General features: G+C 52.6%; 5 protein-coding genes across 5 annotated transcripts; 3 read left to right on the forward strand and 2 right to left on the reverse strand.

Annotated features, from left to right (window-relative positions):
• Nucleotides 1-1000: 1000 nt before the first annotated feature.
• J4E93_001351 (uncharacterized protein) lies at nt 1001-1897 on the forward strand (the record flags this gene model as incomplete). Its single annotated transcript, XM_049339303.1, has 2 exons — nt 1001-1004; nt 1062-1897. The coding sequence occupies 2 exons, from the start codon at nt 1001-1003 to the stop codon at nt 1895-1897; spliced, it is 840 nt and encodes a 279-aa protein (XP_049203260.1).
• Nucleotides 1898-5799: 3902 nt separating this feature from the next.
• On the reverse strand, nt 5800-6690 carry RPS2 (40S ribosomal protein; the record flags this gene model as incomplete). Its single annotated transcript, XM_049339304.1, has 3 exons — nt 5800-6394; nt 6445-6518; nt 6577-6690. 3 exons carry the CDS (start codon nt 6688-6690, stop codon nt 5800-5802), a joined length of 783 nt encoding a protein of 260 aa, XP_049203261.1.
• A 666-nt stretch (nt 6691-7356) lies between these two features.
• On the forward strand, nt 7357-8805 carry J4E93_001353 (uncharacterized protein; the record flags this gene model as incomplete). Its single annotated transcript, XM_049339305.1, has 1 exon — nt 7357-8805. One exon carries the CDS (start codon nt 7357-7359, stop codon nt 8803-8805), a length of 1449 nt encoding a protein of 482 aa, XP_049203262.1.
• A 303-nt stretch (nt 8806-9108) lies between these two features.
• J4E93_001354 (uncharacterized protein) lies at nt 9109-11398 on the forward strand (the record flags this gene model as incomplete). Its single annotated transcript, XM_049339306.1, has 5 exons — nt 9109-9292; nt 9349-10079; nt 10129-10326; nt 10375-11143; nt 11196-11398. The coding sequence occupies 5 exons, from the start codon at nt 9109-9111 to the stop codon at nt 11396-11398; spliced, it is 2085 nt and encodes a 694-aa protein (XP_049203263.1).
• Nucleotides 11399-11813: 415 nt separating this feature from the next.
• On the reverse strand, nt 11814-12179 carry J4E93_001355 (uncharacterized protein; the record flags this gene model as incomplete). The annotated part of the gene is made up of 4 exons (XM_049339307.1): nt 11814-11881; nt 11936-11998; nt 12048-12100; nt 12154-12179. The coding sequence occupies 4 exons, from the start codon at nt 12177-12179 to the stop codon at nt 11814-11816; spliced, it is 210 nt and encodes a 69-aa protein (XP_049203264.1).
• Between the last annotated feature and the right edge of the window lie 889 nt (nt 12180-13068).

The following is a 13068-nucleotide window of genomic DNA, read 5'->3' on the forward strand; positions in this document are numbered from 1 at the left end:
GTAAAGTCTCACTTGCTGACTTTTGCAGTTCTCACACCAACGTGCATTCCTCGAACCGCCCACACTACTGTCCAGTAAAAGATTGTCCCCGAGGCGAGGGCGGCAAGGGCTTCAAACGAAAGAACGAGATGATACGGCACGGGCTGGTGCATCAATCGCCCGGCTACGTGTGCCCGTTTTGTCCGGATCGCGAACACAAATATCCAAGGCCGGATAATCTGCAGAGGTGGGCACTCACGCTTGGACTTCAACGTTTGCAGAGCTAATTGAGATTGTAGACATGTGCGCGTACACCACACCGATAAAGATAAAGACGACCCACAACTTCGAGACGTCCTCGCTCAGCGGCCTGAAGGCGGTAGCCGAGGGCGGAGAAGACGTGTGAGCGACTCTGGTCACTGAAACCATCCCCCTACTTCATCCTTCAGCAGCGCTCAATTTCCCTCGAGCGGCATCAAAACGCCATCCAATTCGTTTCTCGTCTCGGCAACTCCCTTCACTTCTCTTTCTTCTTCTTTCCCTCTTCTTCTGGCGCTTAGCGATGCTTTGGCGTTACCGGAGCGGGGGCGTACTGGGAGGCAGGATTGGGAGGCGCAGGCAAACCCGCCTTTTAGGGCGAGGGACGGTTACGAATTCTTGTAATCCTATTGAGCATCTTACTTTTCTTCAGCTTCTATCCTTCGCTCGATCTTCGCTCGATTTGTTCTACTTCAAGCGAATTTACCCTTGGCTTACTATAATCGTTAGTATAGTAATCTCTTTCCAACACATACTGTTCACTTGATTTGTTGTTTGACGTACCTGTAGAGATCGTATGGGACTTGATCAAATACCGTGCAGTCCGAAAAGGACATGAAGGGGGTGGATGGTGGTGCACGGATCTTCTAACGGGTGCGCTTATCACGATTATCTCGATGGCAACGCGCATACCATGTAGTAAACAAGTTATGATTTTCAACAACTGGATGATTATCACCATTGACGCTGAACGCAGCGCATCATGGGTGACGTTAACCAGGATCGGCTGATACCCTCAGCACTACAGTATAACACGGCTCCAGGATTTGCTGCCACGCACATTACCAACATGAAAGACACAAAACCTACTATGCCTTCAATGAAGCAAGAATCTCCAGACATGTACAGAACCGACACTGAGCTGGGGAACAAGCCCGTCGGCATGCCCATCACGAAACACAACCAAACTGGCGACACCGATACCAACCGACAACCAACTCCCAACACCTGTCCACCAGTCCCTGATATCTGGCTTTTCCGTCTGTGCAACCCACCCACCAGAAAACTTACCCGAAAAGAACGAGCGAAAATATTCAGGGCGCAGGAAAGGATCGACGCAGCACTATGTGGCCTTGGGCCTGGTGTCAACATTGCGAAGAGCGTCCCCCTACGCAGTCTGAACTTGCCACCGCAACAAGACGCTGCGATTACAGTGGCACAAGAGCAGCTCGAGATGAATGTCCGGTGGAGAAGGATCAACTTCGGGAAAGGGCAATTGACTGTCGATGCCGAATTGGAAGCTTCGGCTGCGATGCGGCGGTTTAGAGTTCAGGCTCATAGACAGGGACAGCGAGAGAAACGGCGGCAAACACACAAATCAGCTCAGATTCACGCTCCATCGAAGGCCTTACAAGATACGAGCCGTTTAATGCCAGCGTCATCTCCACTACCGCAACACCCCACCGGATTCATATCCGTGTCCAGAGCTCCTGAGCGCGAAGCATCTCGCATGAACGCCGGCCAGCCAAAGGGTCCGAAGGATTTCGAGAAAGCAAAGCATAGAGTCGAAGAAGAGGGACGTTGGTGCGAAGAGTTTAAGCAGTGGTACTCAGGGTATGATTCTGACTACTATGATTGTATTGACTACACAATGAATTGAAGCTTGGTCATACTTCTACTCGGAACAAGTTCACGAGAAAACAGTACTAAGGGTTAAGTCCTTATTTGAAAGAGATCGTGGCTGCACGTTTAGATAACACTCGTTCCGTTCAGCTAGTGCGAGTCTAGCTCAGTTGTTATGCTATGTAGATTGTGTTGAACAGCGTGCTGAACGTAAATCACTATCGCCCCTCTGCGGCCATGTCTGTGAATTATAAGTAATCTACGCCCAGGAACTAGCCATAGGGACAAAGGTCTTACACACCCTCGGCGAGTAGGCCGATCTTCGTAGAAATTGTAGTCTGTGTTAGAAACACCGGACTATGTGTGGCGCAACGCGCATGCAGCATAAATGCCCAACGTCATCGTCCCCGCACAACCCAGGGGAAAGCGATTTGTCGCTGTGACCATTCTGGGGTCATAGATACCAACCTAGAATATCAGGCCTTGTAGTGTCAACCAATGTTAACTGAAACAAATCGATTCGAAAACCATTCCCATCAATTTTCCCAATAGTTGCACATCTCCTCACAGTCTGTGTGAGCTGCTAGCGCGTTGCACTCGCGACCGAAGTTTACCAGGGCACAACGCGCATCCGCAACCCACCGTTCGCAACTCGTCGCATATGTCCAGCACCGTCACCCGTCGACTCTGAGTGACGCGCGCACAATCGCGAGAGGTACTGAAACGAGTGCCGATAAACAGAAAAGCAATTCCATCGACTTCCGGCTTCCGGTGCCCTTTCCGAGCGTCCAGCGGTCGCACCTTCCACCTTAACTTACATTCGGCAATCGCCTCACAACACACGTCATGATGCGCTGGCTCAGAGGCAGCACGGCGGCAGGAACGCCTGGCGCAGAGGAAGGAATTGGGAAAGAAAATGTCATGCCAATGGCATCAGACAACGTCCATACCGAGGGCGCAGAGGATGAGGTTGAGACCTCAAAGAAGCCGTTGCGCAACGCCCCACGCCGTGCTGCAGCCAAATCCAAGAAGAGCGCTCCTGCCAAAGCATCGCCCGCGAAGGCAGCGACTCCCCTGCGACGGTCCACGCGCACGCAATCGAGGAAGAGCGAGGGCTTCTTCGACGCGGCAAAGGAAGCCACGCCAGACCCGATGTCAATCGCCTCGATCATAGATGCACCTCTGACATCAACACCACCACACCCGGAATTCAGTGCCGCCGACGAAGCACAGATGTTACAGGATCTGGAGAACACGGACGAGAGTCACGTCTCGGCGGGTGAGGTTGAGGTGCCGCAGCACGTCGTCCCTCACACTCAGGACGGCGAGAGTCACGTCTCGTTGGGTGAGATGGAGGTGCCGCAGCAGGGCATCTTCCAAACTCTCCCAGACGAGACGGCAGTGGGAGTTGACAATCGAGAGCCGGCGGTTGAGATGACTGAGTCTCTGCGAGGTACTGTCGCTTCAGAAGAGGCTGTCGCTCCAGGACAGACTGTCGCTGTACAGGAGACTGCTGCTGCACAGGAGACTGCTGCTGTACAGGAGACTGCTGCTGTACAGGAGACTGCTGCTGTACAAGACACTGCTGCTGTACAGGAGACTGCCACTTCACAAGCGACAGAAGACAGTCATGCGGTTTACTCAGCCATGCCGGCTTTCGATCATGCCAGCCAGAACTCGACGCTTCCTGTAAATAACCCAGCAATCTCCTTGGCCGGCGTATGCTACGTTCCAACATCAATTCGCCCCGGCCACTCTTCATCGGTGCCTACAAATACGGAACCTAACATTACATTCACCCCAGCCCAATCGGCATCCGGGGGACTCCCATCACAAACCGAAACTGCTCAGCCGTCAATTCCAGCCCCGTCGACCTCGAACCAATCGAACGAATCCTCTACAAGTTATAAGGCTATCCGCCCTGGCGGGCTCTCTGCAAGCAAGTATGCGGTTGTCCCAGATGCAACACTGACACAAGCATCAAGTTCCACTACACCGTTCGCTGCATACGCAGCAAACGTCAACTCGGGGAAACGTCGACATGTCGAGGAAGAGAATGGACAGCCATCGGGATTTCAGGCTGAGCGCTCAACGAAACGCATGCGTACCACGCACAGTCGCGAGTCCACGGGTGACCGTAGTACGGCAATTCCTCAAATACTTCCCAGCCCTTACGACAGATACGAATGGGCGCTTATCAACGACAACATGAGGGATAGACAGGATCAACTTATGGACTCTGAACCTGAAGATACGCCAGAACGGTCAGTCGTGGGTCAAGACATCATCGATAGAGAGCCAGTCATCAAGGCTGAACCCACCGATGATGCACCAAGTAACCTCGCTGTGATCCCGCCGGCGAACCATACCCTGCTCACGCCAGCTCAGTCCAATTCACCAAGTATAAGCCGGGCAACTGCAGGACCAACAGCAACGCAGCTTACTGACTCGCAAACTCCTGTCTCAACTCCCGAGTATATCGACCTTTTCCGTCTATGCATACCACACTCTAGCGTCCGCCAACCGACACTGGCCGAGGCTAATCTCCTGAGAGAGATGGAAAGAAAAGCGGCGAGAATTTTGAGTGGCAGGCAGGCGAAAGTCGACATCAGAAGCCAGCTTCCAGCCTGGATGCGCGAGGGCATGTGTAAGACCCAGAGACAACGGGTGGCTGACCTTCAGAGGCGCATTCAGGCAGCGAAATCAGGTCCTCGTCGTAATGCCGACGTGAGAAGTTTCAACGACAGGGCAGTCGTATCTACGCCGGCGCCCATGAGAACCGCGCCAGCACCTGTCACGCAACATTACCAGCAGGCGCCTCCCATGACCGCACCAGCAGCACCACCGCAAGTTCAACCCTCAGCACCTCAACAAGCCCGTCAACCCTACGGTCTCGACCCTCTCCAGTACGAAAAGTTTTTCGGTCCAGCTTTAGTATACAGTGCCCTGGAACAAGTCAACAACATGCTGGGAGCTCTTGGGGTCAACGTACGCTGTTTCCTCAGTGGCATGGACACGATAACTCTAAAGAAGAACCACGAAATAGTACTACCTCCGGCTCCGCCAGGCTGCATGCCTCTTTCACTCGAGAACATGCCCTACGCTAAACTGGCCGGTCCGGCTCTGGTGAACCACGCGTTACACCAGGTCAACGAGATGATGAGCTCATTGTGGCCTGGTCAGTTTGTGTTGCATGGGAAGGACATGCTGCTGTTGCAGTCGTAGTTTGTCGCATCGTGGCGATACTACTGTGCTTATCTTCGAGGCTGCAGTGGTGACAAAACACGTAGTATAACTTCTTTTCCTGTATATAATTAGTATCGTATTGGCGGTTCATGGCTTCGTACGGATAGTTGAGAATATGTTCGATACCCAATGGCATTACGTATCAGAACCCTCATGTCGATGCGTGTAGCCTCATAACTTGGTCACTCCAATATCATCCTTGGGTGCTTCGTCGACGTGCTCGTACAACGAAGCTCTTTTCAATCGAGTCATACTTTACCGTGAAGGTATACTCTGCGTTCGGGATCAATACCAGAAAACACAACGTAGTGTACATGTTCAGGGTAGACTGCACGTATTAGATACGACTGGTCGACGACGAGATTCTTCTTAGGGTAGACGATGAACCATGCAGCAATTTACGCGCATCTGTGAAAATTACACCCGCCTAGGTGTTGGAATGACCTCACAACGGGCTACACTTGCCACATGTATTGGTGTATCCTTTTGCACGCATAGTCCCGTCATTTCGGAGTAAACGCGATTTCGCGAGACAGGCACATGGAGTGTCATGACTTCAAGGTCATCATTGAAAGTTGTTCATTTTCATGCCGGTGTACCCAGCACTATCGTTGGATACATACGTGAGGTCCTGAATGTAATACCCCGCGCCATAACCCTGAATGCTAAAAAGAACCCATGCAGAAACACCCTCTAGTACCTCTTACCCTCACGGAGGATGTCGCTGTACTCCTCAAGCGGGGATGGTGTGAGCTTCTTCTCCGCCCACAGGTTGGGGGTGAGGAAACCGTAGGTATGTGCGACGGCGACGAAGGTAGCCTTCAGGGTGTTCTCAAGGGTCTTGGTGGAACCGGAAGAGGCAGTGTAGATGTCGGCGACACCAGCCAATTGCAAGAGACGCTTGACGGCGGGCGATGCGACAAGGCCAGTACCACGGGGAGCGGGAATGAGACGGACAGTGACGGAACCGCACTTTCCGCTCTCCTTGGTGGGGAGCGAGTGAGGCTCACCAAGGTTGGTACCCCAGTAACCTCTTCGGATGGGGACGACGGAGAGCTTGGCGATGATGATGGCGGCGCGGATGGCGGTTGCGACTTCCTTGGAGGTCTTGATACCGAGACCAATGTGACCCTCGGAGTCACCGATGACGACGATGGCCTTGAAGCGGGTACGCTGACCGGCACGGGTCTGCTTCTGGACGGGCTTGATCTTCATGACCTCGTCCTTGAGCTTGGGGAGGAAGAAGTCGACGACCTGGTACTCCTTGATGGGGAGAGAGTGGAGGTAGCTGCCCGCAGTCAGTGAATGTTCCCTGCCCAATGTCGCATCGGAACGTACATCTCCTCCATGCTCTTGATCTTGCCGGCCTTTACGAGACGGCCGAGCTTGGTAACGGGCTGCCATTCCTTCTCCTATGCCAATTGTCAATTTTCCCGCACTTTATGCCTCCAAGTTATTTTGTATGCGTACTTCGGTCTTTCCGCCACGGCGGCCACGGCCACGTCCGCGACCACGTCCACGGTCACCACCGCGGTCTCCACGAGAACCGAATCCGCCGCGAGCGGGGGCAGGAGCGTCAGCCATGATGTATGTTGGTGGGGTATACGGCTGCTGAATTTGCGATTAGCGACAGTTGAGAGGATGAGGAGAGGTGGGAGAGCGTACGATTTGGAGTTCCTGGGAATTAGTGCGTGCTGTTGTCGCGGTCGCACTTGCAACTTTCGATATTGAAATGCTCGCTTAGGTCGTGGATGAGGCTAGCCGTATATGGCTTGGCGCAACCAGGCTGCATGTGGGATGCCCAAGTGAATAGTCCACGGGTGATCACCACAACCTGCAAGGCGCAATTCTTGTAGAATTTGTTGCTGCGTTTAGCCAAGTGATTACCTCTCTGTATCGATAGAGTCTTTCATACCCTAAGATGCAACAATCCGAGGTCATTTGCCACGTACTTCACGCGAGCCTTGCAAGTACGACAGTGCGTCCTTAGATGGCCAGCGCAGCTCACACCTCACGAAGAAGCCTCATGACTGATCGCACCCCGTGCTCTGCTTGATCGTTTTGCCCATTATTGTTGCGTGTCTCATGCTCCCAAGCTGTCTGGGATGACGTGGCTGACTAAGAGCTTTCGGAGCGCGCCTGACTCGTTCACATGCGCGAGGTACCAACGCTACCACATACACGACTCCTTCTCACCAACGCTTCTTCAAATATACCATAGAGCGCATAGCAATCTCATGGTTAATCGTAATGTCTATCTTTAATTCTGTCCTCGGCTCGCTCTCACCCCCGCAGCGTTTCAGAAAGTCCTTCGAAGACCCTCACGCGCGCGAACACGAACTACCACTTTACAACTCTCCGCCTTCTCCTCGAATACCACCGCCCGTAACTTCCTCCGTATTATGGAACGCTCCAAGATCCAGCCTTTCTCCGCCGCCGCGCGTTCCCGACGACCTACTAGCTTTGCAACGGCGAGCTAGACATCTCGAACAACAGCTGCAAGAGCTACTTGACGCACAAGCTGATGGCCTGATGGGCAGCCTTGGCGCAAGAGACGGTCGCGTATCGAATGGAAGCACCACACCAACTGTTAGCAGTGTTCGGTCCAGCGACCGAGGCGAGGACAGCGGAAACGGCCACAGCGCAACACGGAGCAAGAAAGTGGGACTAAACACAGCAAGACAAGGCATATCGAAACGGATAAGGCAACTTGCCAGTATCAAGGCTGAGGAACTAGACCTCTTAGATGAGGATCTGAGGAAATTGCAGAGCACAGTGGAGAAGACCGATGCGTGGAGCCAAAAGCGTGTACGGCTCGCGAAGAAGATTAGGGATATAGAGAGAGAAGACGCTGGCGCAAGAGCACAAACCTTACAAACCGAAGCCTCGAAGCTAGAACAGGAGATTCGACAGAAGGAGGAAGAACTATGGGCGCTGAAGAGACAACACCGGCGAGTTTTGGACGAGCTGGCTGACACGGAAAACTCTGTGGAAGCAAAATTGGCATCGTACAAGACATCGCTGTCACTATTAGATCGGGAGGTTTCCAACTTCCTTGCGCGACCTCCAAACGCGGACCACGTACCAATGTCGTCTTCTCCGTTTCTCACACTACCCGCGAAGCGACGGACGCTTGAAATGGCGCGCGAATACTGGCAAGACGAGTACACAAGGCTGGCTGAAAGGTGCGAAGAGGTCGATAGAGATCGCGGTGCGCTTGACGAGGGTGCAGTGTTGTGGACCGACGTCATGAAAAAGGTGGCAGACTACGAAACAACCCTACAAGACTCTATGCGGCCCACGACGCAGAGAAGTGCCCCCGAACCTACTAAGCTTCTCGAGCAAATGGATGCAATAATCGCCTATCTGGAAGAGAAGCTAGAGTTTGCTTCGTCGCGAAGTTGGAACCTACTGGTTTGCGCAATCGGTGCCGAGCTCGAAGCGTTCACACAAGGCAAGGATATGCTGGAAGAGACTCTTGGGTCGAAACGAAAGGGCAAGGAACGAGCTACAGAACCATTGATAGATCATGATGGGTTTGAGGCTAGGGAGCCAGAGGAGATGACGGGATCTGCTATCAGGATCAGTCGGTCCCCGCCGAAGAAGGCTGCGTCGCCTAGACAGACGTACTTTGACTCTGAAGACGATGATCCCGATCCTGAACTCATGATCTCGCATCAGGATACAGATACTGACTGAGCTCGACGCGGGGTTGTTGTCATACTATTGTTCGCGATTAGATACCCTTTTGTGTACCCACGCTTTTTTAATGAATGAATTACTGTACACGACATGCTCATATACTCACTCATCCCAGTAACGTCGTCATGTGGACACCGTGCTGCCCGCGGGCGTGGCTCAATCTATCGATAAGAGTGGAGAAATCGGAGATAGCCCGTCTTATTACCGTGACTACTAACAAAGCTCCCGCCCGTTACGAGCATCACCATCATAATCACCTCGGTACAACTTGCGACATCTGCTGGACAGCTTTTCGCAAATATGAGTTCTTCGCACGCCCCGACTAGCCCACCTACCGAGGAAGACACCGCAAGAACCATCGTCTACGATCCAAACGATCCGTTCTGGCGCGATACTGAAGATGATGATGACGACATGGACTTTGTGCCTGCAGAAGAGGGGACCGACGACAATGAGGATGGTGAAGGCGAACTAAGCTTTCATGGTATATTTCAATCAGTCCTGCATGGCTCATGGTCTAATTACTGACATTGTCGCAAGATGCTGCCGAGCGATTGAGTAACCTCAGCGGAGTGGAGATCGCATTCGAATACACCGACGATAACGACGAAGATGACGACGAAGAAGATGACGACGACGAGGATGATGAAGATGAGGACGAGGAAGAAGACGAAGACGAAGATGACGATGATCCAGACGACCCTCGCCAGCCAGTTATGATCACACGTGAGCAGATAATGCAGTTACTTGGGCATGCCGGACTAGGACGAATTTTCGCCACCGACTTAATACCACGATCTGGGCTCCGGAGACGAAGGCTCAACGATGATGAAGAGGAAGACGAAGAGGATAGCAATGCAGGCACCGGCTATGACCCTATTGGCACAAGATCTTCTGGCAGAAGGCGAGGGCCACGAGGCAGAGACTTGTTTGAAAAGGTACCCAGCGAGCAGGGCCAGGAATTGATGCAAGGTGGCAACTTCGGAACGAACCCACGACCAGAGGATACACTCCAGAGGAAAAAGAGGCTAGCGTACAACATCATGCGACGAGAGCTAGGCATCGGTAGTGATGGTCGCCAAAAGAATTCCACGAAGCTGTTGAGGCAAGACATGATACCCGAGTCTGTGGCGGACACCATCATACACTACAATGCGCGATGTTATTCGGGACAGTTTTCTGACGATGGTAATTTCTTCTTCTCGTGCGCGCAGGACTTCAAAGTGCGCATGTACGACACGTCAAATCCATATGACTGGAAGTATTACAAGGTAAGCAATGTTCTTAAACTTCAAGCTCTGCAAAGCTGACCTCTCGCAGACGGTCAGGTACGATGGCGGTCAATGGACTATCACGGATGCGTCATTAAGTCCAGACAACCGCTTCCTGGCATACAGCTCGATTAGAAGTATCGTCGCGCTGGCACACACCGACCCCAGTGACGATTCTGAGCCCCATTACCTCGATTTTTCTGACCTGGGTCGACCAACCCCGCGTGGGTTCCGCGGATACTTTGGTGTAAGATAATACACACATCAGATTCGACTTCGCAACTGACCGTTCCAGATTTGGTCCATAAGGTTTTCTGGCGATGGACGTGAGATTGTAGCAGGAACAGGAGACAGCTCTGTCTATGTGTATGACATAGAGCGTCGTCAGTCTGTACTGCGCATACCAGGTCATCAGGACGACGTGAATGCGGTCTGCTTTGGTGACACTAATTCGCCTCATATTCTCTACTCTGGTTCAGACGATACTACACTCAAGGTCTGGGACCGAAGAAGTATGGGCGATGGCCGAGAAGCTGGTGTTTTCCTCGGTCACACCGAGGGACTAACGTATGTCGACAGCAAGGGTGATGGTCGATACGTACTTAGCAACGGCAAGGACCAAACCGCTAAGCTTTGGGATCTGAGGAAAATGATGTCGAAAGAGAAGGCCGATCGCATTGATCCCAACGCATACACCAACCGCTTTGAGTACCGATCCAACGCGTACGACTTCGACGACTATCGCCCACATCCACACGACTGCTCGCTTGTCACCTTCCGAGGGCACAAGGTCTTGAAGACGCTTATCCGATGTCACTTCTCACCACCCGGAAGCACAGACTCCCGATATGTCTACTCCGGCAGCTACGATGGATCGGTCTATATCTGGAACCTGGATGCGACTCTTGCTGGCAAAGTCGATGTTCTCAAAGCGACCAGAAACTCAAGGCCACGTGAGACAGATCTTCTCTCTGGCATGTACGATCACTGGGGTAGGAATGAGGGCAGATGGCAGACCTGTGTTCGAGATGCAAGCTGGCATCCCAATGCGCCCATGATAGCTGGTAAGCATCTATATATCCTTATATCCTCGGTTCTTTTGCTGACCGTCTCTAGCGACTTCATGGAATGGCTGGGGAACTTCACAGGGAACTTGCACAGTCCACACATGGAATGACGGCCTTGAAGAAGATGAGGCGGAGCCGAAGATTGGAAGGCGGGTCAATCACATGTTGCACCATGATGAGCGGCTCTACAATACCGAGGGCAGGTCGAGAAGGCATCCTATGTGGTACGAAGACATGATGAATGAGGAGTGAAAGCTCCTGCATCAGCTGACCCTCCCAGACTTCCGATGAACGGGCGAACGTAGGCATTGTATATAGGGATCTAGGATGGAGTTCGGAAGGTTATCGTATATACGCGGGGACTTTCGGTTCTGAATCAGTCGACTCTGGCCCACGAATTCAGTTTACATCACGTCAAGTGGCCCGCAAACTCGATCAACGTGAATGTTGCGCATGCCTAAATTTGGATATAATCAAACTCCCGCTGGCCCAACCTCTGTACTGTACAGCCATTTTGAGTATGCCATATGTCCTCTATGGAGCCCGCAAGGTAAAGGCCGGTCTTTCCACTCCCAATGCCCCTAATACAAGATGATATGATGAACGGACCGGTGTCGTGGTCGAAGATGCAAAGGGAAGAGAATCGATGTGTTGTGGCGCGGACCGTCTATGAGCCGCCGACGAGGATGTTGTTTACGGGGATGTGGACCAGCTTGACGACGTAGCCGATGACTCCTGCAAAATGGTCAGTCTGATGGATCTAGAGCGGACATGCGACCTGTCACTAACCCATAATCAGGAAACCGATTCCTACTGCTTGCGATATCCTGATGAACTCCTTCTTGTCGGGCTCTGTGGTTGTGTTAGATACGTCGTTATCGGTTGGCAGAGGCGGTCGTACTGGTGCAGCGGTTCATGAACAGAGTACCCTCCCTGAGGAACTCAGCGGGCATACTGCGCGGAGGTTAGCCATTACTCCCTCATCGTGCGATTGCCGTCGGGCTTACTCAGCGAATTCCTTGACGTTCTCCATGGCGACTGGCGTGTGACTGTTGGTTCGTGGGGTGTGTGGAGTTGTCGTGAGTGAATTGTCGAGTTGAACGTATCGCGGGTTGCTGGAGAAGTCGCGAACTCAGGGTAGTAGCTGCCAAATTACCAGACGGACGCAATCTGGCCTTGCGGAGAAACCCGACAGGGGTAGGTGTTGCGCCAAGCACGCTAAGCGGCGACGCTAACTTCGAGCTATCGCATCCGCGTCCTCGTCTGTCGCTCACCATCACTCGTGCTCGCGCCGACAAGTCGACTCTATCCGCTTCCCCAGGTTTGTCACTCAACGCAGTCACTCACTACGCAGCAGAGCCGCCCACGAGACACGCGACTGCGACCCGCTTGCTTACGTCGACTCACGCGCAGAGTCAAGGGTTGAAGGGGAACGTGTTTGGCATTTGACTCGAGCTCGTCCTCGTTGCTCTCCATTTCTTCATATTACTGGTAGCGCACGATTCAGCGCCGCATCAATTCGAAGGGACATTGTATACAGCAACTTCGCTTCGCGCACACTGTACTGGAAGCTAGCAATAGCAAGCGCAGGAGGCAGGCTGAGGCTTCACACACACATCTCTCACACCACATCCTGTACCTTTTACATCTCCGCATCTGCCAGGGGCGATCGGACTACCCCGTCTTGCACTGAGCTGTCTTTCTGGACTTTGTCACCACGCGCCGACAGCGGCACTGTACGTATGGCCTTACACTCTACGCTGTTTGTCTTTTCTCTCGCTTTCGCATTGCACCGGATCGCAAACGCATACTTTCTGTTATCACACCTCTATCTCATCATGCTGATTTGTATGCCAATCACAGAATTGCATGTACTTTCGCTATTGATACTAGCACATCAAGTACCTAAAAGCGAATTGAAG

Source organism: Alternaria ventricosa (genome assembly GCF_023758065.1).
Source record: "Alternaria ventricosa strain BMP 2768 chromosome Unknown scaffold_2, whole genome shotgun sequence".
Taxonomy (NCBI): domain Eukaryota; kingdom Fungi; phylum Ascomycota; class Dothideomycetes; order Pleosporales; family Pleosporaceae; genus Alternaria; species Alternaria ventricosa.